This window comes from Pongo pygmaeus, chromosome 1, assembly GCF_028885625.2.
Source record: "Pongo pygmaeus isolate AG05252 chromosome 1, NHGRI_mPonPyg2-v2.0_pri, whole genome shotgun sequence".
NCBI classification, from domain to species: Eukaryota; Metazoa; Chordata; class Mammalia; order Primates; family Hominidae; genus Pongo; species Pongo pygmaeus.
Genome location: NC_072373.2, coordinates 197,356,917 through 197,382,365, shown reverse-complemented (window position 1 = coordinate 197,382,365; position 25,449 = coordinate 197,356,917). Strand labels below are relative to the sequence as shown.

Sequence of the window (25,449 nt, the reverse complement as noted above, 5' to 3'; positions counted from 1 at the left end):
CACCTCGACCTCCGTGGGAGTCTAGCTCTGCGTCAGTGTGGATGTGCTGGTGCCTTGACAGGGTGCTTTCCCTAGAACTCTGCGATAGCGCAGCTGTCCTTGTTCCTCTGTGGGTGTATGCCCTGCTCTGGGGAGGGAGGCAGACAGGCAGGCATCACAACGCCAGTGGAGTAGGACATAGGGACAAGCAACCTGCAGACACAGTCAGCTTTGGGCAGCAGCATCACAGTGTGGCTGTCCAGTTCCCTAGGAGATGGAAGTCTATTTCATGCCTTGTGTCTAAGAGGCTGTTCCCTGGGGATGGAGATGCGCCTCAAATGATGAACTCGGAGCCAAGAACAAATGTGCAGGAGCAAGACCAGACAAGCTCCGAGGGTCACATCCTGGCCATAAGAGCAAAGGGAGGGGTGGGACTGTGTTACCTTCGGGATAGTGTGTCAAGAGCCCGAAGGAGCAGAGTTCAGAATGGGAGGTATGAGACACGACCCACAGTGACTGAGCCCTAGCTGGGGCTGCATGCTACTGCCACCCAGGGAGTATGCTGCCATTTTCCCAGGGCATTCTCCTAAATCTTAGGGACCTGGTAGGCTCCTAAGGACCTTTGCACCCCTCAGGGACAGGTGCAAAGGAAAGAACTGGTGCTATCCTGAGTATATCCTGCCCAAACAAGCTCACCTGACCCTGATTAGAATGGGGGCCGCTGGGAGGGCAATGGAGGCATGCTGAAGCTGGAAAGCATCTTTGGCCTTTGAGTTAGAGGTGGCCAGTCCTTTTAAGGATGGTGGGAAGGGGAAGACCCCATTTCTGTTGACTACATGGATGTCTGGGTGTCCAGGACCACCTGGGCATGAATCACTCTGCCCATCCTGATTAATTTTGAGGAGTTTCTGATAAGGGAACACTTCTGTTTCACTCTAGGAGGAGAAGGAAAGGTGGCATCGCAGGTAACTTTCTCTGTTTCAGCCTGGAGCCCCACCCTTCATGACTCCTCGAGGCTGTACCAAAGCTCCCACTCAGCCTTCCAGGCCCCCTTCTTTATCCCATCCCTTATCTCCTGCCCCTGCCCCTAGTGCTTCCTCCCCACCCTTCTCCAGCTCCCAGCTCCCAGCTTCTCTGCCTCTGTCCTCCTGGTGCCCCTGAGCCATGGCTCTGGCCATGGGTACTCACCATCTGTGCCCTCAGATACATCTGTGCTTGGCTTGCAGTCAGGGCTGGGGAAGATGTGTTGCCCAAGAGCACAGCCTGCTGAGCGATGCCTGAGGCTGCTGCAGAGTTCACGCTCTGGGCCCGGTTGAGGAGCTGGGCTGCTGCTGGGGAGGCTGCCAGGTTGATCTGATGAGAGAGACATGTGCAGTAGGAGACAGGAGGTTCTGTTGGTGAGCTGTGTCTCCCTCATCCATTTCTTTCTCCCCCGTCTTTTGCTCCTTGGTTTATTCAGCCTCCTTCAGTACCATCTGTGGTCCTTGGCTTTGGAGCATCCCCCAGCCCTGTCCCATCTCTGACCTTGGTGCAGAGCTGCAGGGGGATCCCATGTTGAGAGAACTGAGCTATCTACAGAGAGCCCTGACACTGGGAGGATGACAGGGAGTTACTAACCTAAAGGTCAGTAAGAGACATGCCCTTTTCTTCTTCTTCCCGGTAAGAGCAATAGATTCCAGCCATGATGCTCCATGGCCACGGATTCACCACAACTGGGTCTGGGAACTTGGGCATTTTGGTCTGGGGCTGTGGACTCTGCTGCTGCTCCCCCATTCTACTCACCGAAGATGACTGGGCCGGGGCCTGCGCAGACACATTGCTGCCTGAAGTGCTTCCTTGTCTATTGGCTACCAGGCTTGCCTAGGAAAGAACAAACTCCTCTTGCTAGAGTCCCAGACCTCCCCTAGTCACTCCTGGGCTCTCATCATCCACAGGAGGTGCTGCAGGCTGGTGTTAAGGAGAACAGCCTCTGGAGGTCAGCCCCCAACCTGCCTCTGTGTGGCCCACAGCAAGTATCCCACCTCCTCTGTGAATAGGTGAGGATTGTAACAGTACCTGCCTGATGGGATTGCTGAGAGGACTGAATAAGGCAAGGCACTGCCACTGAGCACTCCAACTATTAGGCCACCTCCTTTGGTGTGTGGAGCCCTCCACTCCACCACCATCACACCCGGCCACCACCATCACACCCAGCCACTGCCATCACACCCGGCCACCACCATCACACTTGGCCACTGCCATCACACGCAGCCACCGCCCCCCACAGAATTTGCAGACATGAGCTGGAGTGTCCAAACTGCCCTTCTCCCCATGGCCGGCTTCTCATCCTTCAAGTGTCAGCTCCAGTGTTACTCCAGCAGACAGGCTTTTCCTGACCATGCAATGCAAGGCCGTCTACCTTGCCCTTCGGTCAGAACAATCTGTTCTTCTCTTTCATGGCGCTTATTGTAATTTAGAGATTTGAATATTGTTTCCTTGGCTATTCTGGTTCCTGTTTACTTGCTGTCTCCCATTATAAGTGCCAAGAAGACAGGGTGCTCAGTATACCCAGTGCTTGATACAAACTTTGCATGCAGAAGGTACATAAAATGTTTTTTCTGAATGGATAAATGAATGTGTTCTTCTCAGCTAAGGAGGAGAGAGAGCAACAATGGGCAGACAAGCTAAACAGGCAGTGCCCTTCGTTCGTGAACGCTTCCCTGGAACCCACAGTCCTTTCTCTAGACCTGCGGTAAGGTGGTTAGGAGAGGGGCTCCCCGGCACTTCATCCCTGGGCTAGCATTCCGCCGCTACAGTCACTAGCTGCATGACCCTGGGCTCTGTCCTTCACCTGCCAAAAGGAGATAATGACAGTAGTGCCTGTGTCACAAGGACTTCTTTAGGTTGCAGGTAAGAGAAGGATGTGAAGCGCGGGTGCGATGCCTGCTTCCTCTCCCTTTCGCTTCCACAACCAGGACACCTGGCACCAGCCTCAAGGTCTTTCCCAAGTCTCACCTGCTGCACGGCTGCCAGGCTCTGGAGCTGGGCGCTGCTGAGGTGCTGCTGCTGGAGCGCCGCGGTCTGCAGCATGAGGTGCTGCTGCTGGGCGGCGTACATCTGCTGCAGGTACTGAGCGGCCGTGCTGGGCTGTCTGTGCAGGGCCTGCTGGATCACCTGAGAAGGGAGGGAGGGGGAAGAGCCAGGCTGGTAGCTGCCACACAGAACACTCCTTTGGCAGTTATGCCTTGCCCACCCCAGGTCTCTATAACTGCTCAGGAGACACCAAGATCTGTGACCACCACCATAGCCAATTGTGGCCACTCTCTAGGGCAGTGGGAGGACAGCTGTTCGCAGAGCTTCTTCATCATGTCTAACTTTGTCTATCTTGCCTCTCTCTGCAGCTCCTCCCCAGCACGGCCTGCTCCTGCATCAACTGCCTCGGTGAGGAGAATCAGAGCTGCACACCAGTGCTTTAACCAACTCTTGGGCAATAGGGAGGCTCAGGGAGACAGAAGGGTCTCCACCAGGCTTGTCAGGCACTCCTCTCCCTCTGTCACTCTGCAGCCTCAGATGAGAGTGAAGCTCAATAAGGCAGGGAAAAGAATGGGAGTGGAGGGAAGAGCCAAGTCAGCAGGGGGCCTACTCCAGCTTCAGCAACAGCTAGCCACAGGCAAACTTAGGTGGAGGCAACGCCTTCTTCTTGAGGCTGGGGCTGCAAGGCAGACTTGGGGCTGCTCCCCAGGCTCTGCCCACAGCCTCTCAGAGTCCCATCAATCCCTTAGAAGAAGGTTGCCTGGGCCTTACAGAGCAGGCCAGTGCCTCAGGGACAGCACACTCCCCTTTTATTCTTTTTTTTTTTTTGAGATGGAGTTTCGTTCTTGTTGCCCAGGCTGGAGTGCAATGGCGTGATCTCCGCTCACTGCAACCTCTGCCTCCCGAGTTCAAGTGATTTTCCTGCCTCAGCCTCCCAAGGAGCTGGAATTACAGGTGCCTGCCACCACGCCTGGCTAATTTTTTGTGTGTTTTTAGTAGAGACGGGGTTTTACCATGTTGGCCAGGCTGGTCTCGAACTCCTGACCTCAGGTAATCTACCCACCTCAGCCTCCCAAAGTGCTGGGATTACAGGCGTGAGCCACTGTGCCCAGCCCCCTTTTATTCTTTCCCTCCCTTTCTCTTTCTCTCCATCATTCCCTCTTTTTAGCTACTGTCTCCCATTCCCTGGCCTTACTGCTTACGCCTTCTTTCCTGATGGGATTGGCCAATCTCCTGGAAAGGACAAAAGGCTGTCCTTTGATCCTCCCCATCCCCAGGAACAAAGAACAGCGAGTGCCTTTCCCCAGCCCTAAGATCCTCTGTCTTCTTCCTGTGAGTCCCAGAGACATTTCTTCTCCCTTCTCCCACTGGTCACCCTCCTGCCATCTCTTCCCAGTTGATGCCCTGCACTGGCCTTGACCAGGCTTCCCCCTATTTTCTACCCTTACCTCTGCTGAATCCCTGGCCACAGGCAGCTCCTGACCCTGGGCCCTGTCCTGGCGAACAAGCCTTGCCAGGACAGGGCCCAGGGTCAGGTCAGGCTTTCCCTAGGTTGGTGTGACTTCTAGGGCTGACAGCTCTAGGACAAAACAGCCTCTGGCTCAGATTTGGGGTTCTGTAAAAACAGCCTGTTATTATAGCAGATCCTCCGTGGGCTCTGGCGTCTCCCCAGACATCTGCATCCCAACTCTTCCATATGTTGCCCCCAGATTCCACTCCTCTGATGTGAACACCCCTCTCCGATATCCTGTTTTATTTTAACTCTATTCTTTTTCTCTCCTGCTCTTCCAGAATTATCTGTCCGTATTCCCTTTGCCTAGGCCTTTCTATTAGACTCCTGAAAGTGACCTCCCCAGTAGTCCAGCCCATGTAGTTGAGATCCTGTGACCCTTACTCATGAGAGAATGTCAATGAAGGGAGACAGGAGGAGCCCAGGATGGTTCTGCATGCAACCTTGGGTGATTCCACTCGCCAGAGCAGGACCCCAGACCCCCTTTTGCCTAGGATTGTGATGAGTGGCAGGAGTGGGTACATCTGAATGCCGTGGCTAGAAATCAGAGCTAAGGTCCTCATGCATGATGGGCCAGGGCCAGGCGCTGGGGCTAGGGACAAGGGTAGGGGCAGGAAACATGGATTCACTAAGCACGAGGTAGAAATAAGTGGGAGAGGGAAGAGTCCAGGGTATCTGATGGCATCTTCTTTAACTTGGGTTTTCAGGCCCTCTTACTGTCTGCTGTGGGTTCTCTCTTGTTCCCTTATCTGGGCCTAAGTTCAAAGCAGGATGAGGGCACTTTTCTAGTACATCCAAACTGTAATAGCAAAGTCACTGGGAGTAAACACTTCTCAGCTGTGTTCTCTCTTTTCTGCCTGTATTATCCTGGAACCTCAAAAAAACATTGTAGTGATTAAGAACACAGGTCTGGGGTGAGAGTTAGGTTCAATTTTTTTGTCTTTACCTGAATGACCTTGGACAAGTTATTACCTTCTCTGAGCCCCAATTTTCTCAACTACAGAATTGTGCCTAATAACAACCAAAAGGATAAGTGTGCAAAATGCTTAGTACCGTGTCAGGCACACAGCAGATGGTAGTGCATGGCCCTGACTGCATTTAGGAGCAGTGAGCCGCCACCTGGAAGGCCTTCTGGATGACATTTGCCAACTGCTGCTTTAAGGGAGAAGGTAAAAAGCTGCAATGACAAAGGATTATTTTGGGGTTCTTTTTGGCTTTTGGTCTTTGAAAAACTGAGATCTGTTCTTCACTGGACAATGGTCATTTAGAGAGTGGGTCTGGGTTGTGGCTGAGAAGCTCTTGGTCATGTATTATTTGTTATTGTTACTTGTCTGCCCTTTACACTTTCACACACGTGTCCTCCAAACTCCTTGATTGGGCCATTTTGCATCCTTCACCCCCTGCAACTATACACAAATGTGTATCTACAAACTCACTCCCATATGCCCATTCTAGAGTCCACATCTAGATTATCCCACCAGACCATGCCAACACCTCCTCCTTGCTAGCCCTGGAGATGATTAAGGAGTATAATTCCCAGATCAATTAGACTCTTACCTGCACGGTCTGCCGGTCTGGAATACCACTGTACACAGAAATCTGGGGCCCGGTGGGGCGGCCACTTCCACCACTGCTGCTGTTGTTGCAGCCACTGCTGCTACTGGCCCCGCTGGTACTGCTGGTGGCACAGGCACTGCTAGATGTATGTGGGACTGGCAGCTCATTCTCCATGGCCTGCAGTGTAGCACAGTCAGGGCGCTCGGATGGCAGAAGGGCAGGCAGATGCTAGGAGGGAAGAGGCAGAAGTGAATGGTTTGACAGACGCTTACTAGAGAATGCTCACAAAGTCAGCCTTTTGTATCCGTGGGTTCCACATCCATGGATTCAACCAACCACGGGATCAAAAATATTCAAAAAACATGGTGTCTGTACTGAACATGTACACTTTTTTCGTGTCATTATTCCCTAACCAATACAGTGTAACAACTATTTGCAGAGCATTTACATTGTATGAGGTATTATAAGTAATCTAGAGATGGTTTAAAGTATATAGGAGGATGTGGGTCAGTTATATGCAAATATTATGCTACTTTATATTAGGGACTTGAGCTTCCATGAATGGTGGCATCCAAGGGGGTTCCTGGAACCAGTCCTCTGTGGATACCAGGTGACGACTATGCAGTATATACATCAGCTTTCCAGTCTGTGGTGGGGCCACTTGGGAACTGAGGTCTCTGTTTTTTGAGGCTGGAGTTTCGCTTTATCCTCAGGCTGGAGTGCAGTGGCACAATCTTGGCTCACTGCAATCTCCATCTCCCGGGTTCAAGTGATTCTTGTGCCTTAGCCTCCTGAGTAGCTGGGATTACAGGCGACTGCCACCACACCCAGCTAATTTTTGTATTTTTAGTAGAGACAGGGTTTCACCATGTTGGCCAGGCTGGTCTCGAACTCCTGACCTTGAGTGATCCACCTGCCTTGACCTTCCAAAGTGCTGGGATTATAGGCATGAGCCGCCATGCCCGACCACTTGGGAACTGAGGTCTTAAGACACACTTGCCCTCAGAAGGACAGGGCAGACTTGGTTTACTAGGTGAGATTTGAGATCAGGTCTGGCTGATTCTAAAGCCTATGACCTGTTCATTCTGCCAGAGGCGGCAAAACTAGGAAAGGAGGCAGACTTCCTATAACGTTCTCCCTAGCAGTGATCTCATGGATCACCTCTCACCCTATCAGCCTTTTCATCGTTGGGGTGGGGACACTGAACATCAGAGAATTTACCATTTGTCCATATTTATACAGCCATCTAGTGAAAGAAGTAGGACTAACAATCTACAGAGAAGGCCGGGTGCGGTGGCTCATGCCTGTAATCCCAGCACTTTGGGAGGCTGAGGTGGGCGGATCACAAGGTCAAGAGATGGAGACCATCCTGGCCAACATGGTGAAACCTCATCTCTACTACAAATACAAAAATTAGTTGGGCATGGTGGTGTGCGCCTGTAGTCCCAGCTACCTGGGAGGCTGAGGCAGAAGAATCACTTGAACCCGGGAGGCAGAGGTTGCAGTGAGCCAAGATGACACCACTGCACTCCAGCCTGGTGACAAAGCGAGACTGTCTCAAAAAAAAAAAAAAAAAAAAAAACAAAAACCTATAAAGAATAGAATAAGAGGAAGAGGCAAACTAGAAGGCAATCAAATAAACTGAGGTGTGTATTTAGTTTAGTTTTCAAAGCCAGAAGAGCTCAAGTGTGTTTGAGGTCTCCATCTTTATTAGGTATGTACTTACTGAGTGCCCTCTGGATCTAACGCTCAGCAGGGTACCATATTGACCAATCTGGTTAAAATCTCAGGTTGTGGAATCAGAAAGACTTAGCTTTGTCCTGGCTCTGCCACTTTCTAGCTAGGAAATCCTGGCATGTCACACCTGTCTGACCTGTTTCTTAATCAGTTAGATGTGACAGAATATGGGCTGTGGTGAACATAAAGAAAAGTGATGATGTAAGGTGCTCAGCAGAGTGCCAAGCATATCCTGCGTGCTCTGTAAGCACTGGCTCTTGTGGCCTGGTTCACACTGCCCGGATCCAATAGATAGGGTCTCTCCTAAGATGGAAATGGCAGAACCTTCTGGAACTTCCTATCCCAGTCAGTAAGGAGGGCCAGAAATTCCTTCAGGGCCCATCCTGTGGTCTGAATACAGAACTGGAAATTGCACCTTCCCTTGAGGCTGTGTGCTTGGCAGTGGAGAGGGGTTGGGAAAGAAGGAAAGGGTGGTGGGAGAGGCACACCCAGATCTGAGTTTAAGTTCCTCTTTTTTTCTTTTTCCATGCTTTTCTTAAAAATCCTCATTTCTGTGTAGAGGCTATTCCTTCTACCCATTCCTTCCTACATGAAAAAATAATATTTGTTTGTCACCCCATCACACACATTCAATCATCTGCTTGTAGAGTATACCCATTTAATAGGTGAAGAAAATATAATTTTTCATACTAATGAGAGCATGATTAGTGCAAAGAGCCAAAGTAATCATTACTATCCTGCTGCCATCTCCCCAGTACTGCTCAGTTTCAGGATTATCATTTCTCAGGCTGCCTTCTTCAGACTGGGGGAATTTCACTGTGGGCTGAAAAAAGTGTGGGTAAAGGCTAAAAGACAGGAATGTTGGGAGTCTGGAAACCCAAGCCACTCCCAGGTGGCAGGCAGCAAGTTGCTTATGATTTCCAAGGCAGTGTAGCAGCCTGCAAGCTGCACTCTTGATCTTACTCTTTAAGCAGTGATTTTTCCTTATGTTCATATGTCTGCTTTTTCTGCCATAGAGCAAGGTGCTTGTCCATGAATTAATTTCCTTTGTCCTGAGCTGCACTCAGTGCTGGGCCTTATTATGGCTACTGACTTGCTAAGGATGCTTATGATGATAATGATGATGCAGGAATCAATGAAGCAGCAAAGTCAACAAGTACTTCCTATGTCTTGGCGCTGTCAAAATCCACTTTATCTTATGTTCTAGGGAGGGAAAATTAGGCTGCATAGAAAGTGGTAGGAGGTATAATTCCTGATCTCACAGAAACTGAAAAACTAATTGCAAAGATGAGGTGCAATTGAAATTATAAGGATCATCAAGCAACAAATCAGTAAATGATAGTTCCATTCAAACACAGACTACCTCATAGAATCCCAAAATCTTCTCTTAGTTCAAAGTCTCACCTCCCTTTTCCCAAATGTTGGCCAGAATTGGGTTTCATTTCTTGCTTTTCATTCCACACTGGAAAATCTCAACTGAAGTACTTATAAATATAAAAAATAAAATGGGAAAATAGGGCAGCAAATTAAGAGGGTAGAATAGTCTACATCCTGGATGATCAAGTCTCAGTTCTATTTCTGAGTGTAGTTAATCATACCGAATTGCACACTTAAAATCTAGTCATATTCTGACCTTCCCTCCTCTATCCTTTATGTGATTGAGAGAGCAATCAAGAGAGTAAGAGAGCACACTTGAAAGACAGCCACAGCTATCAAAAGTATGAGCTAGAACAGAGGCTGTGTAGAGGCTGTTCCTTCTACCCATTCCTTCCTACATGGAAAAATAATATTTATTTGTCATCCCATCACAGACATTCAGTCCTCTGCTTGTAGAGTATACCCATTTAAGAGGGGAAGAAAATATAATTTTTCACATTAATGAGAGCATGATTAGTGCAAAAAGCCAAAGTCATCATTAATGTCCTGTTGCTATCTCCCCAGTACTGCTCCCCAGTACTGGTTTGGGGGTTATCATTTCTATTTCTTTTTTCCTTTTGTAGCAGCTAGGGCAGACACTGTGGAGAGTGTACACTCAAATCTTGTTAAGAAATAAGACAAAAGTCTTGAGGGAGCATGGCATTCCTTTATAGAAAAACTACAGGCCAGGACAGCCACTGCTCCCCATGCAGGGGAGAGAGACTTACTGCAGCAACCTGGGCACGTGGGCACAGTGCACTTCCCACACTCTTGTCGCCTGTCTCCTCCTCCTGTGGGCAAGCATGCCTTTCTTTTCTTCTCTCTCCAGTTCTAGGCTTTGTCTCCCCGCCCACCGCTCTCCCGCCCCGTCCCCCCGGTCTCCGCACCATCCCTCCCCTGCCCACTGTCCCCCCACCATCCCCCCCACCCACTGCCCCCAACCACCGTCCCACCCCTCCCCCCGCTACCAGCCCCAACCACCCGTGTCTTTTCTGTGTCAGTAGTTTTCGATTCCCCAGTCCCTGGTTTTCCTACTCTTTCCGTGCCCCTGGTCCCTGCCCTCTCTCACACCTGTGCCCATGCTCCCTTTCACCACTGATTTCTCAGAGCTGCTCCTGGGTGGGCCCATCCTCAGTGTGCTCACCCTCCCTCACTCTGCCTTGGCTCTCCCTCCCCCTCACTCTTGCTCCCACTCTTGCCCTCTTGCCCCGCTGTGATTGATCCAGACTGGTAGCTCCATTTCCCTCTAATGAGCTCTCTCCCCCACTCTTGACCTTCTTGCTGCCTCCTGGGCTGCTCGCCCTTGACCAGTCTCCTTCTGCCTCGGGCTCCCCGTGGCTCTCCCAAGTGCTCGCATCCTTGCTGCACATGCTCCAGCTCTCTCTCCTGTCGCTTGTGGTCTCTCCCTCCCTGAGCATCTGCCATCCCAGGCTTGATCAGCAGGTCTGTCTCTTCAATTCACACACACACTCTCTCTTACTTCCTGGATAGCGCATGCTCATGTTGCTCTCTGTCCCCAGCTTGCACCCTCTGTTCTAGCTCACACTTTTGATAGCTGTGGCTGTCTTTCAAGTGTGCTCTCTCACTCTCTTGACTGCTCTCTCTCTCTCAATCACTCATGTAAAGGATAGAGGAGGAAAGGTCAGAATATGACTAGATTTTAAGTGTGCAATTCAGTACCATTAACTACACTCATGCTGTTGTGCAATCATCACCACCTTCTATTCCCAGAACTTTCTCAATACCCAAAACAGAAACTCTGTAACCATTAAGCAATAACTCCTCAGTCCCCCTTGTCCCCTGCCTATCTCCTAACCTCGAATCTACTTTCATTCATAAATTTGCCTGTTCTAGATAGCTCACTTAAGTGGAAGCATACAATATTTGTCCTTTTGTGTCTGGCTTGTTTCACTTAGCATAATGTTTTCAAAGTTCATTCATGTTGTAGCATGTATGAGAATTTCTTTCCCTTTGATAGCTGAATAGTATTCCATTGTATACCTACATACACACCACACTGTGTTTGTTCATCTGTAGATGAACACTTGGGTGGTGTCCACCTTTTGGCTATTGTGAATAATGTGGCAATGGAATGAACATGGTATATAAGGGTTATATGCCAAGGACTGTTTGAGTCCTTGCTTCTATTCTGTTGGGTATAACGTAGCAGTGAAATCTCTGGGTCATATGTTATTCCATGTTTGGGCATGTGAATATCCATTTGTCCCCACATCATGTGTTGAATTACCTCTGTTCTTGGGCCCACCCAGTGCCCCCACCCCCCAAGCTGCTCCATGTGGGATGTGAAACCCTCCATGATCTGACCCATTTTGCCTTCCTGGCCTCATTTTCCACACTTTCACTTTCTCTGGTCTCAGCATTATGACCAAGGTGCCCAGGTCATTTGGAATTTGGCTGCCTTGCTACTTCTGCCTCTGTGGCTTTTACTGCTGTGGTTTCACTCACACTGTTCCCTCCCCTGAAATGCCTTCTTCAATTTTTCATGTAACCAAGTCCTTAGATCTTCAAAACAACTTGAGTCTCTCCTGTGAAATATGCACTGAATGCAACCCCCCCAACTCTTCTCCTCTTGCTTCCTTCAAATTAGGTTCCAGCGTCTTCCTTTAAGCCATCCAGCTGGATGGCTGCTCCCAGAGCACTCTGTGCCTGCCTCTCTCCTAGCACAACATAGCCTTACAAGAAAGTGATTTGCTTGGGGGTGGGATCATGTCATATTTTCCCTTAATACCTTGTGCTTCATTCCATAGATGTTTGTTGAATAAAATTGCTTGAAATGCACCATACTCCATCCTACTCCTCATCTGAAAGCTTAATCTCTACCTCATCCACAAATTTCTCACCAACTAGTTTAAAACATCAGCCACCTGTGATTTCACTTCAGTACCTTCCATCAATGGTGTCTATACTAATAATAGTGATTATTTATTGAGCACTTACTACTTGTCAAGCACTATCATAGATGCTATGACCTCCCTTATGGTATAGGTATGATTATCCCAATTTTGTCAATGAGAAATATATCTAAGCAATTTATGTAAGGTCATCAAAGAACTGGGATTCAAAACCAAGTCTGACTCCAAAGCCACAGTGCTTCCCATGATCCTCTCTGCAACTTCACCTTGAGCCATTATTTCAGCCACACTGGGTGAAGTCCATGTCAAAGCATACTAGATTTTCAGTTGAAAACGAACTGAGATCTCTGAATTTAATTCCCTAATTGTTAATTAATGTCCATTTATACTTACAAAATATTCTCTCTATGTAATATATATATATGTAAAGGATAATATGCTTGTGTACCCATCAACCAGTATGAGAAATCAAACATTACCATCATCTCCCTTGTTTTTTCTATGCAAGAACGGAGACCCAGTGTGGGGGAGGTAAGTGACTTAGGGTGATATGGCTCCCCTGATTCTCATCCAGTACCATGGAAGGCACCTTAGGAAACCTCCTGCCCGCATGGTGGTGGTGACTTATCAACGAGAGAGGTGAAGTTTGCCCTGCAGAGAAACCAGAAGCTAGGGTTCTGCCATATGTCACTTTATTATTGGACTCCTAGTAGAAGGGAACTTGAGTTGGAAGAAAACATAATTAGGAAGTGTGGACCCATATAACAGCTTTAAAACTTTTTTTCTACAGTTCCCCTTTTTGAACCAGAGCTTTCATATCTCCCCCTTCCCACCTTCCTTCCGCTCAAAGTTCTGGCTGCTAGGGAGTAGCGGAGGCATTTTGCAGTCCCGGTGAGGGCTACTGAGGCATCTGTGGACTCTCCTTACATCCTTCCCTCTGGTGACCCACACTAGAAAATCTGAATCCTTAAACTTTCACATTATCTAGACTTTCAGTATTCTACCCACCCCTTTTCAATTTCCTTTTAATTCCTACTCTTACTCTTTCCTTCTCTTCCTTCTAACTAGTTCTTTATTTCTTCCCCAAGGCCACCCATCCCTGTGGACTCTCATTATAAATCACAGCCAAATCTCATTAATGGCTAACATCAAGAACTAGAAGTCTGTTTTTCTCTGGGTTCCCATTCACTGTGTGGTTTTGTATGAGCCCCGGCTCTGAAGGGCTGTGATTCCTATTTCAGTCACTTCTCCGTTCCTAACTGCAACGGGCCATGTTGAATGATGTGCTGACTATAACTGGCTTGGATAGTGATCTTATTACAGGTCTCTGCTGCCCACAGGGCCTGAGACCAGCAGCTGGAGAAACGCTGATGGTTCTGCCCTCCCAGGAGCCGCCAAGTCTACGAAACACTAGGCCTTTGTCCCCAGTGTCAGGGAAATCCATTTGCTGTGGATTACAGCTGTGACAAAGGTTCCGGGAAAGCAGAGGGGAAGGATACTGAAAACCTCTCTCCAAATCTAGCCTAAAGCCCTGGGGTAAGGCAGGGTGAGGTTTTTCCTAATGGAATCAGAGCTGGGCAGGAAATGAGAAGTCTAGTCAGCCCCATTGTGGCTGCTGGTATTATCATGAGGCGGCTTGGTATGGAGAGTCTGAAGAGATGGGTGAACATATTTCTTTGCTGTGGCTCTGCTTCTCCTTTCTGGATGCCTCTCCACCAGAGGATTCAGACTCCCTAGACTTAGGGGACCTGGGGGAGGCCTCCTTATACCTCTCAGCTGCTGCATGAACATAAGTGTCCTGATTTGTTCCAGTCTGAAGCCACTGACTCACTGGGAGCAGTCCAAATGGATGCAGCTCAAACCGTCTCAAAAGGTCCCTCCCTCTCCCCTGTCCTCTGCACGTTGCCACCTTTAGTGTCTCTAGAAACCAAAGTAAGTAAATGAAGGCCAACAAAAATAGAAGTGAAGGACGATGCATTAAAGCTGGTCATACAGTCCTAGCAATCCAAATAGAATGATTTCATTGTGATGCAAAACACTATAAATTTAAATGAATAAACTCTTTCTGAAACCTTACTGTTTTCTTCCTAATTTATAAAAGGCAGGTTATATCAAGTATTTCTATAACAAGGTGGTGCTGGTTGGTTGAAGAATATGAGGAGGAAAAAGAAGGATTTGTTGTCTTTTGGAAGGGATGTACAGTGAAAGCCACACTGTGCAGATGCTGAATGCTTGGGGATGGGATAGATGAGTTTGTCTAGACTCGGGCAGCTCTGGAGTCACTGCTGTAGGGCAGAGCAAAATACATTCTGTGTCTTCTATGGGCCCCTAATCAAATATAAGCAGTGTCCTTATAAAAGAACGCCAGGTGAAAACAGGCACACACGGGGAGAAGCCAGCCACGTGAAGATGGAGGCAGAGATTGGAGCTATGCTGCCACCAGCCAAAGAACACCTGCAGCCACCAGAAGCTAGGAAGAGGCGAGGAAGGACTGAGGGGGAGCATGGCCCTGCCAACACCTGGATTTCATACTTCCAGCCTCCAGAACGGTAACATGATACATTTGTGTTGTTTTAAGCCACCCAGTTTGTGGTAATTTGTTAAGGTGGCCTTAGGGAACTATTATGCTGCCTAATACTCAACCTGACCAGCCTAAAAAGGTCAACTGAAACTAATAGTAAAGAAGGGTGCAAAGGCATTAAAAACAGCCTTGTTAATATAACGGCTTTGCATGCTCCAAGGCAAGGCTTCTCAAAAATGTTGTCCCTTGGCAACTCTCCAAAAATGCAAATTTTCAGGCACCACTTCAGACCTACGGAATCAGAAATTCTGGGAGCGGGGCTCAGCAGCCTGTGTTCTCACAGCCTTCTGGGAGATTCTGATGCCTATGAAGCATGAGAGCCACTGCTCTAAGGGGCCCCACTATCCATTTGAATATGAGATTTAAAAGGGGCAGTCACCATTGATGCCGTAAGATGGTCATAATGAAGTCCCTACAAAAAGGGGCTAGAATTTGAGATGGGAAGAGTTACCAAACATAGTTTCTTCCCTGCTGAAACCTCAAAATACCTCCACATGGAAAGAAGACAATGTTGGCAGCACTCTGTTTAGGGATCTTCCTGTTTCTCTCTAGCTGCATTGCCTACCACGTGCCCCCACACAGCCGATCCCAGAATTAGTCATATGCTGTCTCATCCCTTGCCCAGACCTTTCCCTCTGCCTGGGCCACTCCCCAGGCCCCTCACTCCCCATCTCCCTGGCCGGAGCGCATTCACCCTTTGCAGTTCAGCTATAACATCTGTTCCTCTTAGGGACTTCCTTTTTGTACCCCAGCCTAGATTTAGTGCCTTCTTCTGAACTTTAATAGCATAGCAGGACAGCTGATTTTATTCACTAGGCAGTGATTCCATTATTTTTAGATTCCTAATGCCTAACATGGTGCCGAGCCAGCAACAGTAAGATTTTGTTAAATGAGGAATGAATAAAGCTTGAAGCTCTTTGGGAAGCTCTTCACCTCCTGATGAGGAACCCGAGGTTAAGATACCGAAGCACACTGTGGAAATACCATGTTATCTGAGAAGGGACCTTTGAAACTATTAGTAGCCATTAGCACCTTTACTCAAATTTGTGGGTCCAGATGGCTACTCTCAATAGGGCCCAAGACATGTAAATTTTGATTTGGGAATGGAATGAGAGGGGAAATGAAAGATGAGTGGTGTTGAAGTGATGGGTGTGGGACTGTGGTCACTGCAAAAAGCAGATGTAGAAGGTCCTGGCCAAAGGGCCGGGACTAGACCCAGCCACACATTGACTAGGTGGGAGCTAGGCAGCAGCATTATGTGGAGATCGTAATACCTTACCCCGACCTCCCAGAGCTTCTGGAAAATGAAATAACATAAATAGGAGAAAGCATTTCGGAAACAAAAATCATACAAAGGCAAAGTATCACGAGAGAGAGTTTAGAAAAGGGGAGAGATGTTCTACTCCATAAAAATGAGCAAACATTGCCAGGGCAGGGTTTACATACAGGAATGCAACCCTGGCCATGTTACGTAATCTTTCTGCGCCTCATTTGCCTCTTTGTAAAATGGACAAGAGTGCGGACTTCATTGGTTTTAAATAATAGGTAAAACAATGCATTTAAAACATCCAGCACAGCTTAAGCATGGATTACAAAGAAAGTATATTAAGGTAGGATAGAAGTTGACTTTTTTTCCCTCAGAGAAAAAAGATACTATCATTTCCTTCAATAAACTCAAAGTCAGATTTTGAGACTGGCTGGTCTCAGGTTAGATTTTGAGACCTACTGGTCTCAGGCCCTGTGGGCAACAGAGACCTGTAATAAGATCACTATCCAAGCCAGTTATAGTCAGCACAGTGTTCTCAGGTCTAGTAACTTTCTTGGGTCTGGTAAGAGAGTAAAAATTTTTTTTTTTTTTTTTTTTTGAGATGGAGTCTTGCTCTCTCGCCTAGGCTGGAATGCAGTGGCATGATCTCGGCTCACTGCAACCTCTGTCTCCCAGGTTCATGCGATTCTCCTGCCTCAGCCTCCTGAGTAGCTGGGATTACAGGCCTGCACCACCACACCTGGCTAATTTTTGTATTTTTAGTAGAGACGGGGTTTCACTATGTTGGCCAGGCTGGTTTTGAACTCCTGGCCTCAGGTGATCCACCTGCCTCGGCCTCCCAAAGTGCTGGGATTACAGGTGTGAGCCACTGTGCCCAGCCCAGAGTAAATTTTTTTATGTTATAATCTCAGTCAGCTCTTCCTTGTTTAGCCTTTGTAATGGTATGCATTTTGGGGATTCATACATAGAAATCTCAGTACCAAGGCCACAAAAAAGACTGCTATAAAAAAAAGACCTCTGGCTGAGTGCGGTGGCTCACGCTTGTAATCCCACCACTTTGGGAGGCCAAGGCTGGTGGATCACAAGGTCAGGAGTTCAAAACCAGCCTGGCCAACATAGTGAAACGCCGTCTCTATTGAAAATACAAAATTAGCCGGCCGTGGTAGTGGGCGCCTATAATCATCCCAGCTACTCGTGAGGCTGAGGCAGGAGAATCCTTGAACCTGGGAGGCAGAGGTTGCAGTGAGCCGAGACCATGCCATTGTACTCCAGCCTGGGTGACAGAGTGAGACTCTGTCTCAAAAAAAAAGATCCCTATAAAAATCTCTTCAAGCTGGGTGTGGTGACGCACACCTGTAATCCCTGCTACCCAAACTGAGATGGGAAGACTGCTTGAGCACAGGAGTTCATGACCAGCCAGGGCAACATAGTGAGACCTCATCTTAAAAACAAAATCTCTCCATACTAAATCTCCCCACAGAGCACAACACACAGCAGACACACTGATAGTGGACATATAAAAAGCACATAGCACACATACAACAGGCAAACACGGTGCACACAGCAGGCACACAGCACACAGTGCACACACACAATGCGCACACAAAGTGCACATAGCACATACACAAAGCACACAGCACACAGTGCGCACACACACCACAGTGTGCACACACACACCCTGCACACATACAAAGCACACACACAGCACATACACAAAGCGCACACACAGCACACGCAGCACACATGTACATGTGCACATACACGTACACACAGCTACCATTTCTAGTTGGCCATTTTCTGCTGCTCCTGCTCAGCCTTGAACTGGCCTGATGGTTAAACTGTAGTATGCTGGCTGTTCTGCCGCTGCTATGTTCTGAGAAGTATGACTAGGCCAACACAGGGATCATGGGAAGTGGCTAATTATCAGGCTTTCAGAATAAAGTTCAAAGGCCTAAAAACTTATCTAGAAATTTTTTACTGGCCTTCTTTTTCTCTTCCTCCACCCCTGAAATTGGGCTGTATCTTAGGCCTACCAGTGGCCCTACAGGTACCACTTAACTCTTTGTAACTCTGGGGTCAAGGATTTTGCTGACTTTCATGAATACTAGCATTGAGAGTGCCCTAGAGAAGCAGTGACTGTACTGGGTGCGCCGTTTTCTTGTGAAGATCTGAGCATGCTCCCCCCAGAGCTTCTTCCAAAGATACAGCCTACCTCCCTTGGAGTTTCCCTTTACATCTCCTATGAGGAGACTAAAGGAATGGGGCTTTAAGCACTTTGATATATTCTAAAGAGAGACTGCCAGGGATAGATGGGGTGTCTGCCATCACAAGGGCCTTAATTAGGTATGTAGATGGTCTTTTTTCCATTAGAAGGCCAGTGTTCTCAGGCCAGCCACTGGTAAATGATAATAATTCTTGCCATTTATTGCTTGCTCAGGGACATGATCTCATTTATTCTTCACAACCACCCTCTGGTACAGAGATTACTTCCTCATTTTTCTCACAAGACAACTGAGGTTCATAGAGGCCCTGTAACTTATTGGATCCCCAGAGCTAGAAAATGGCAGGTGTAGGATCGGAAACACAGGTTTCAAAGTCCATGCACAAGAGGCAGAATTACTTGTGCTTATTCTGGTCCAGGCCTCTCTGGGCCAGTCAGTTCTTACGAAGTTCACTTGGCTCCCACAGCTTTCTGTTTACTAGCCTGTCTCACAAGAGTCATCTCCCGCAGCAGCATCAGTCTAAGGCAAACGTGTCAACTAGAACTCTCTCAGGCCCTGCCTGGTATCCCTGAAATCACACTCTGAGTAATAATTGGGGCATGTCTAACATTTGTAGGCCTTTCCTGTTCATAAGTATTTCAATATATATTATCTACACATAAGGTTGGTCCTGTTAGCAATGTTTACAAAATCATTTGCAATCATTTAATTGAAAAGTAATACAAAACAAAAACAACTGTGCCATAGGAGAGAGGGGATAGAGGATGCCCACCTTTCCTGAATGCCCACCACATGCTGGGCACAGGCTCAGAGAGGCAGCATAATTTATAAGAAAGAGGAGGAGCTTCATGGTTGGAGAAAGCTGTCTTGATTCCTGTCTCTGCCCCAGCTAGAAGACTTGAGACAGGTTACTTAACCTCTACAGGCCTTGGTTTCCTCATCTGGGAAACAGTGCTAATGACAGCAATTTTTTTTTTTTTTTTTTTTTTTTTTGAGACGGAGTTTTGCTCTTGTTGCCCAGGCTGGAGTGCAATGGCGCGATCTTGGCTCACTGCAACCTCCACCTCCCGGGTTCAAGCGATTCTCCTGCCTCAGCCTCCCGAGTAGCTGGGATTACAGGCATGTGCCACAACACCCAGCTAATCTTTTGTATTTTTAGTAGAGACAGGGTTTCACCATGTTGGTCAGGCTGGTCTTGAACTCCTGACCTCAGGTGATCTGGCCCCCTCGGCCTCCCAAAGATTACAGGCATGAGCCACCGCACCAGCCCAGTGACAGCAATTACAAAGAGTTATTGGGAAAAGTACATAAGAAAATGCAAGCACCTGAAAAATATGTAGAAAGAAAACACCCAGCACCATGTGCAGCACAGAATGGGCATCATATTCTATCAGGATCAGCTCTCCTCTGCCTGATTAATCCTTCCAGCATTGCTTCAGATCAGTGATTACATGAGACACCAGGTTCTGAGATCATAAAACCATGAAGTGGCATAAATCAGAATAGTCTGAATCTGGAGCTCATGTCCAGGTTGTAACGTGGGAGTGCCTTGAATGTGGAGAAGGGAAGATTCTCAAACATGTGGGCTTTTAATCCCTTACAATTTTTGACTACACTCTTAGTCCTGGCTTGGACATAAACTTTCCACCAGGCTCCCAAAAGCCCCATTCTCAAGTCCAAGAAATGTTCTTGTTAAAAAAAAAGAAAGAAAAAAACCCCCCCTCACCTACAGATGAAGTTGGAAGAAGTGACAACCAGGATAGACGTAAGCCACGGGTTGTGCATGTGGTGGGTGTTTGGCAGGGTGTGGGGGGTGCGAAAGAGACTAGAAGCTAGTTGGTGATTGCTATTACTAGATTCAATCCCCCACGCAACTCCAAGCTCTGTGCAGTAAAAGCATTTTAGAAATCCAGAGCAGTGAACGTTCAATACACATTCTTCTTGGGGATATTGTTCATGCAATGCTTCATCAGTTCTCAGGGTGTTTGGATTAATCTTGCCCTACATTACATTATAAACAGGAGTATAACTTGAACTTCTAGCTTCCTTTCTCCACTCCTTTCCTCCATCTTCTTTGGAACAGTTCCCTTTTGAAGGCCTCATTGCTTTGGCCCAGCCACCACTTAGAGGGCCCAGCCCTTCCCAGGACATTTCCTCCTGCTTGCTTCTGCCCTGGCAACTCGTCCTGGCAGCTGTTTCTTAGCTCTGGAATCACAAAGCGATTCCAGAGTCCCCTGGGCCTAGCTCTGGGGCCTCCTTACCCTCATTTGCCCCAAATAATAGCCTTTAATTGCTATTAACATTCCTTTCTAGCAGAAACATAGCATGCACATCTGTGGTCAGCCTGTGATCTACTGTAATCACCGGCCTTTTGCTTCCTGCCATATTTGGAATGTTCTATTCCATTTTATACTCATAAGTTGGCCTTTCCTCTGTTAGCATACATCTTGGCTTTTAGCTTCTTGTATTTCTAACCTGTTCCCTATTTGCAGGAGAAAATTATCTAAATGGATAGGTCCCCCTCAACCTCCCATTCTTTCCAGTCAAGCATAACTCTACCCTACTTCTTTTATCGTATTTATAAAACGTAGGTAGCTAATTTTGAAATTAAAGTATGCAGAACTAGGACTACAGGGTGGAAATTATAAGAAGATAGATTTCAACTGAATAGAAAAAAAGTGCTTTCTAATCACTGGAGCTGTTTAAAAAGTAGAGTGGAGCTGGCTGTGAGGAAGTGAGTTCCTAGTCGGTGGAGGGGTTCAAGCAGAGGCTGGGCAACCATGGGGCAGGTGGAATTCGTGTAGCATCATCACTAGGGGCTCTTTTAACCATGGTAGTATATAATTCTGTGAAAACTTTTTACTGGACATCAGAAATCCACCTGAAATTTTAAGCTTTTTGCTTATTTTTAACTTGCCCATTTATGGACATTTTCAATACTAATCTTGTTTTTCAACCTGCAGGGCAGCTCCCAACTGCTTTTCACCATTCTAGTTACTAGAGTAAATTCCATTAGTATGAACTTCTGGATGTTCATCATCTACTTAAGGTGGAGAAAAACACTGTTCTTATTTTATGGATAGGACAGCCACAAAGTGGTCAAGTATAAAAGTCCATCTCTTTTGGATTCCCACACTTGTCAGCTGCCCAACCACCACCATCTGCCCCTTCCCATATTTATTGAACAATTACTATATGTTTGGTACTGAATGCAATACAAACATGACTCAGATATTGACTCTATTTTTAAGAAGTTAACAGTTTAAGAGGAAAAATAAGAAAAGCACATAAATATAACAGGAGTCAGCATTTTTTTTTTTCTCTGTAAAGGGAGAGAATATCTAGGTTAGGCGTTGTACACCACATATGGTCTCTGCTGCACATTCTTCTTTGGTTCCTCACCCCCTCCAACCATTAAAAAAATGTAAATTCTATTCTTAGTTTGAAGGCCTTACACATAAACAAGTTGTGACCTGGATTTGGCCCTTGGTTTGTGCACCCCTGAAATGCAGGAAGCTGTCAAGGGCTAATTTTCGCTTGCATCAGCTGAAGTTTCATTTGGGTGGATCTTTAAAGACAGGTTTGATTGGGACTTCAGAAATGGGGAGGCGGCTTTCTAGGTGGAATGAGATCTTTCTCGTCACACATTGTCCCATCTTTTCTATTCTTAGAGCAGAGATTTTCAAAGAGTGAGGTCTTATTAAAAATGCAAATTTTCAGGTCCACAGTGGTTCTCAGACTTGAGCACAAAACAATATCACCTGGAGGGTTTGTTAAAACAGATTGCTGGGCCCCACCCATCCCCAGACTTCTGAGGCTGCTGGGCCTGGGACCACACTTTGAGAACCACTGTCTTGGAGAATGGTGAGAAAGCAGAAGTGGAACAGAGATTGTGCTCTATTTTAATGTTTGAGAACTAAAAGGTAATGAAAGTCGCCACTGGAGAAGAGGAAGATGATCTGCATTTCAAGTCCTAAAGGCTTTGCAGAGCATCAAGTTCATTCTATTTAGTACATGTACTCAGAAAGGGGATTTGAGCCACTGTACGTTAGTGATGGCTTTTTTCTTTCGGGCAGGAGCTTTGAGCCTTGTTAGGCTCACCTACTGGAGACAGCAAATCACTATAGGGGACTGTATGCTTGGGAAGATCTTTTCTTCTGAGTCTTGGTTATTGGCACATACTCTGTCTTGTTTCTGATACATTTGCATATTTTTTTTACCACTCCTACAAAATGGTCCCCTCTGCATCATGCCTAATACTATTCCCTTTGATCAGGAAAAAGAAAAAAAAAAGGCAGTGCTTCTATTTTATCATTTAAATTAAATACCTTCCAAAAATTCAGATGTGGAGCTCAGAGAGGCTGAGCTGAGGAGACGGAAGAAGGGAAAGACAAGCCAGAGAGAGTACACAGAGGAATCTCAGAGGAGGCGATGGGCAACCAGACACACGAGGAGTCGTTAATCTGGCAGACAATGAATGGCAAAAGGCAATTAGCTTGGCTGGGGTTGTAGCAAGCCAATGAAGTATGCTGTATTGCAACTGAGGCTCTAGTGTAAGGGCAGGGTCATTGCTAGGGAGCTCAAAAGGAAGGCAAGATAAGGGAGGTTAGAGGCGAGAAAGCCACCTGGGGCTAGCACAGAGGGAAAGGAAAGTGCTAAGGGTCTTCATGGATATTCATTACCCAGTGGAAGCCTCCAGGTGTGGCTGTGTACTTGCCAGGGCTCTGCACACTGTTATTCAGGACACAATCTTGAAAATGAACTAGGTGCTTCAGCTGTGTGCACACATACGTGCACACACACACACACACACGCACATGCACATACACAAATGCTCTCTTTAGACTGCTGCCTCTTCATCCACCTGTCTAGTCTATGAGGTCCTAACGCAAGGTCCACATGCTAAACACTGGCGGAGTCATAACAGACACAGTTCTAAACTTCAGTTTATGGGCTCCCTTTCCTATCTTAAAGCATGCTTGTTTTTTCTGTCATGCCTCATTCACATGCGCGTTCTCACATTCTGTTCCTTGCAGGTGCTCTACGGCCATACTAATGGATTCTTATCTGCCTATATACATTCTCCAGACACACTCATTTATTCACTTCACTAGAGTCATTCCCACATATTAAATACTACCTCTTGCTTCTAAAAAGCACTTCAAATCTCAAAGTTGCTTCTATTATAGCTCCTGTTCCTGCTGTCTGCAGGGTCCTCCTAGCTTTGCCATTGTTATAAAAAGGAAAATGTACCAATATTGGTTTGACTCAGTAAAGAGCCCAACCCAAAGCAGATTGTCCTACCGTGGGATGCAGGTTTGTGGCTGTGGTGTCCCCGCCTTCAAGATCATCCCATTTATCTGTCTTTGTTCCACTCCCTCTCTCTTCCTGCACAACACTGCAATCACACACATACTCCGTGTTGGGAAAAAAAAAGGACAGCCTAATTTCCTGATGATTATGTTGTTACCTAGCAACAGCCAATCAGGGGCTGGGCTTTTTGCCTGCAGTATTTCATGCAAATAGTTTGGAGAAATTGCAGGGTAACCCAGGCTGCTTAGTCTTTCTTCTCAGGGGACACATTACAGAATAAACCAACTCAAAAGGGGACTATTGAAGCCAGGCACATGTTTCAGATAGCAGGCCATCTGATCCCTTCCCTTGTCCCCTCTATCCTGTACCCCCTTACAAAAGCATGAGAGTTCCACAGACAGACACTCAGGGAGGCCATAAACTTGAAAAGAAGCTCATTAGTGGCCATCATTTTCCCTGGATCTTTGTTAGTTATCACTGATAACTGGCACCCAGAGCAACCTCGAATACTCTGAAAACCCTACCTTCCTAGGAAGGCAAAGAATGCATGCTGCATGCTCAGTAGTTGTCTGGGAGGATGTGATGGAGAATCCTCAGCCCTCCTGTTTAGAAAGGAGCTAAGCCTGGCACTTCTACCCTGATTTAGAAGCCTCATCTGTGCCCATGCTGGCCTCAAGTGCATTCTTCCTGGTACTGACTGGAAAATCCTCATTTAAATGGTTGAACAAAACAATGAGAGAAGCCACATCACTTATAAGACCTTTTCAAGAGTTTTTTTTTTTTTTTTCTTCCAACAAGTACTGATTGTTTGATGTAAATCTTGTCAGGAGCCACACACACCAACTTTCTGTGCTCAGGGACCAGTGCAGTCTGTGTGGACCAGAACCATATGAAGTGGACTCAGAAGATAGTCTCCAAGCCTGTCTCCTCAGAGTGAGCAGGCTAGGCTTCGGATGGTAGGTTGATTTTGCTGTCATTGTTGTTATTGACTTGATGCTCAGTAATCCAGAGCCAGTGAAGGCAAGAATAAATGATGACCTCAGCTGCTGCACAGCTCTTCACTGTTCTCTTAATACCAACTCTACTCAGCAGTCTTGCAAAGATGTGTTGTGGGTTACATGGGGACAATGAAGAGATGGATCAGCCCACATCACCATTAGGAATGGAAAACCAATTCAAAATCCCTATCCTACTGATTTGGAGTTTTACATACTTGTAAGACAAGAGGTAATTATACTCCAATCGTTACAGGAAGTGGTGACAGCTCTCCAACCTCTGACATTCACAGCCTCACATCCAGAGCCATATTATAGAACCAAAGAAAAGAACTGTCAATCTGCCTTTGTTCAGAAAGGCAGAGTTAAGGAATCTCACGTATCCTGGGGGTTGGGGAGGGCAATGGATAACTCTATTTCCACTCCTGTCCTATAATAAATTTCAGAAAATTTTTGAGTCAGGCACTTTTATCCTCATAGCCTTGGAATACATAATAGAAACCATATTTTACAGAAAAGGACACTGATGAGTAACTTGCTCAAACTTACACAGTTACAAAGTGGCAAAACTGGGATTAAAAAGCAGATCTTTTGACTCAAGTGAACTCTGATGTCCGAATAATCCAAGAACACCATCAAGTCTTTATAGCAGCAAAAGAAAAAAAAAAGTAAAGGAAAAAGGGGAACAGCAACAGAAAGCCAGTTTTCAAAGTAAAAAAAAAAGTCAACTTTTTGCACTTATCATAGGCACCAAAAAGTCTTTAAACTAGAGTTAAATGTTAAACCTTCAGTGACTCTCTCCTCCAGCTGCAAATCAGAACAGCAGTGCATGTCGGAAACACCAATGCCTGGGCCCCACTCCTGATCAACTAATTAACTAAGAATTTTTTGGTAGGGGGAGCAGAGAGGCAATGTTTTTATTTTATTATTATTCTTTTGAGACAAGGTCTTATTCTGTCACCCAGGCTGGAGTACAGTGGTACAATT

The 25,449-nt window shown here is 46.7% G+C and overlaps 1 protein-coding gene across 4 annotated transcripts in view; it reads right to left on the bottom strand.

The window, feature by feature from the left end:
• The window catches only part of PHC2 (polyhomeotic homolog 2), a 106,606-nt gene that overhangs the window by 44,694 nt on the left and 36,463 nt on the right, over positions 1-25,449 (bottom strand). For 3 of the 4 annotated variants that reach the window (XM_054463749.2, XM_054463765.2, XM_054463757.2), the window contains exons 2-5: positions 6,059-6,286; positions 2,974-3,132; positions 1,762-1,839; positions 1,168-1,332 (exon numbers count right to left, since the gene is read on the bottom strand). In XM_054463749.2, coding sequence (XP_054319724.1) covers positions 1,168-1,332; positions 1,762-1,839; positions 2,974-3,132; positions 6,059-6,232 — 576 coding nt within the window. In that variant the 5' untranslated portion in view covers positions 6,233-6,286. Of the gene's footprint in view, positions 1-1,167; positions 1,333-1,761; positions 1,840-2,973; positions 3,133-6,058; positions 6,287-23,458; positions 23,563-25,449 lie in introns of those variants that run through there. The other variant, XM_054463775.1, reaches the window with a different exon arrangement.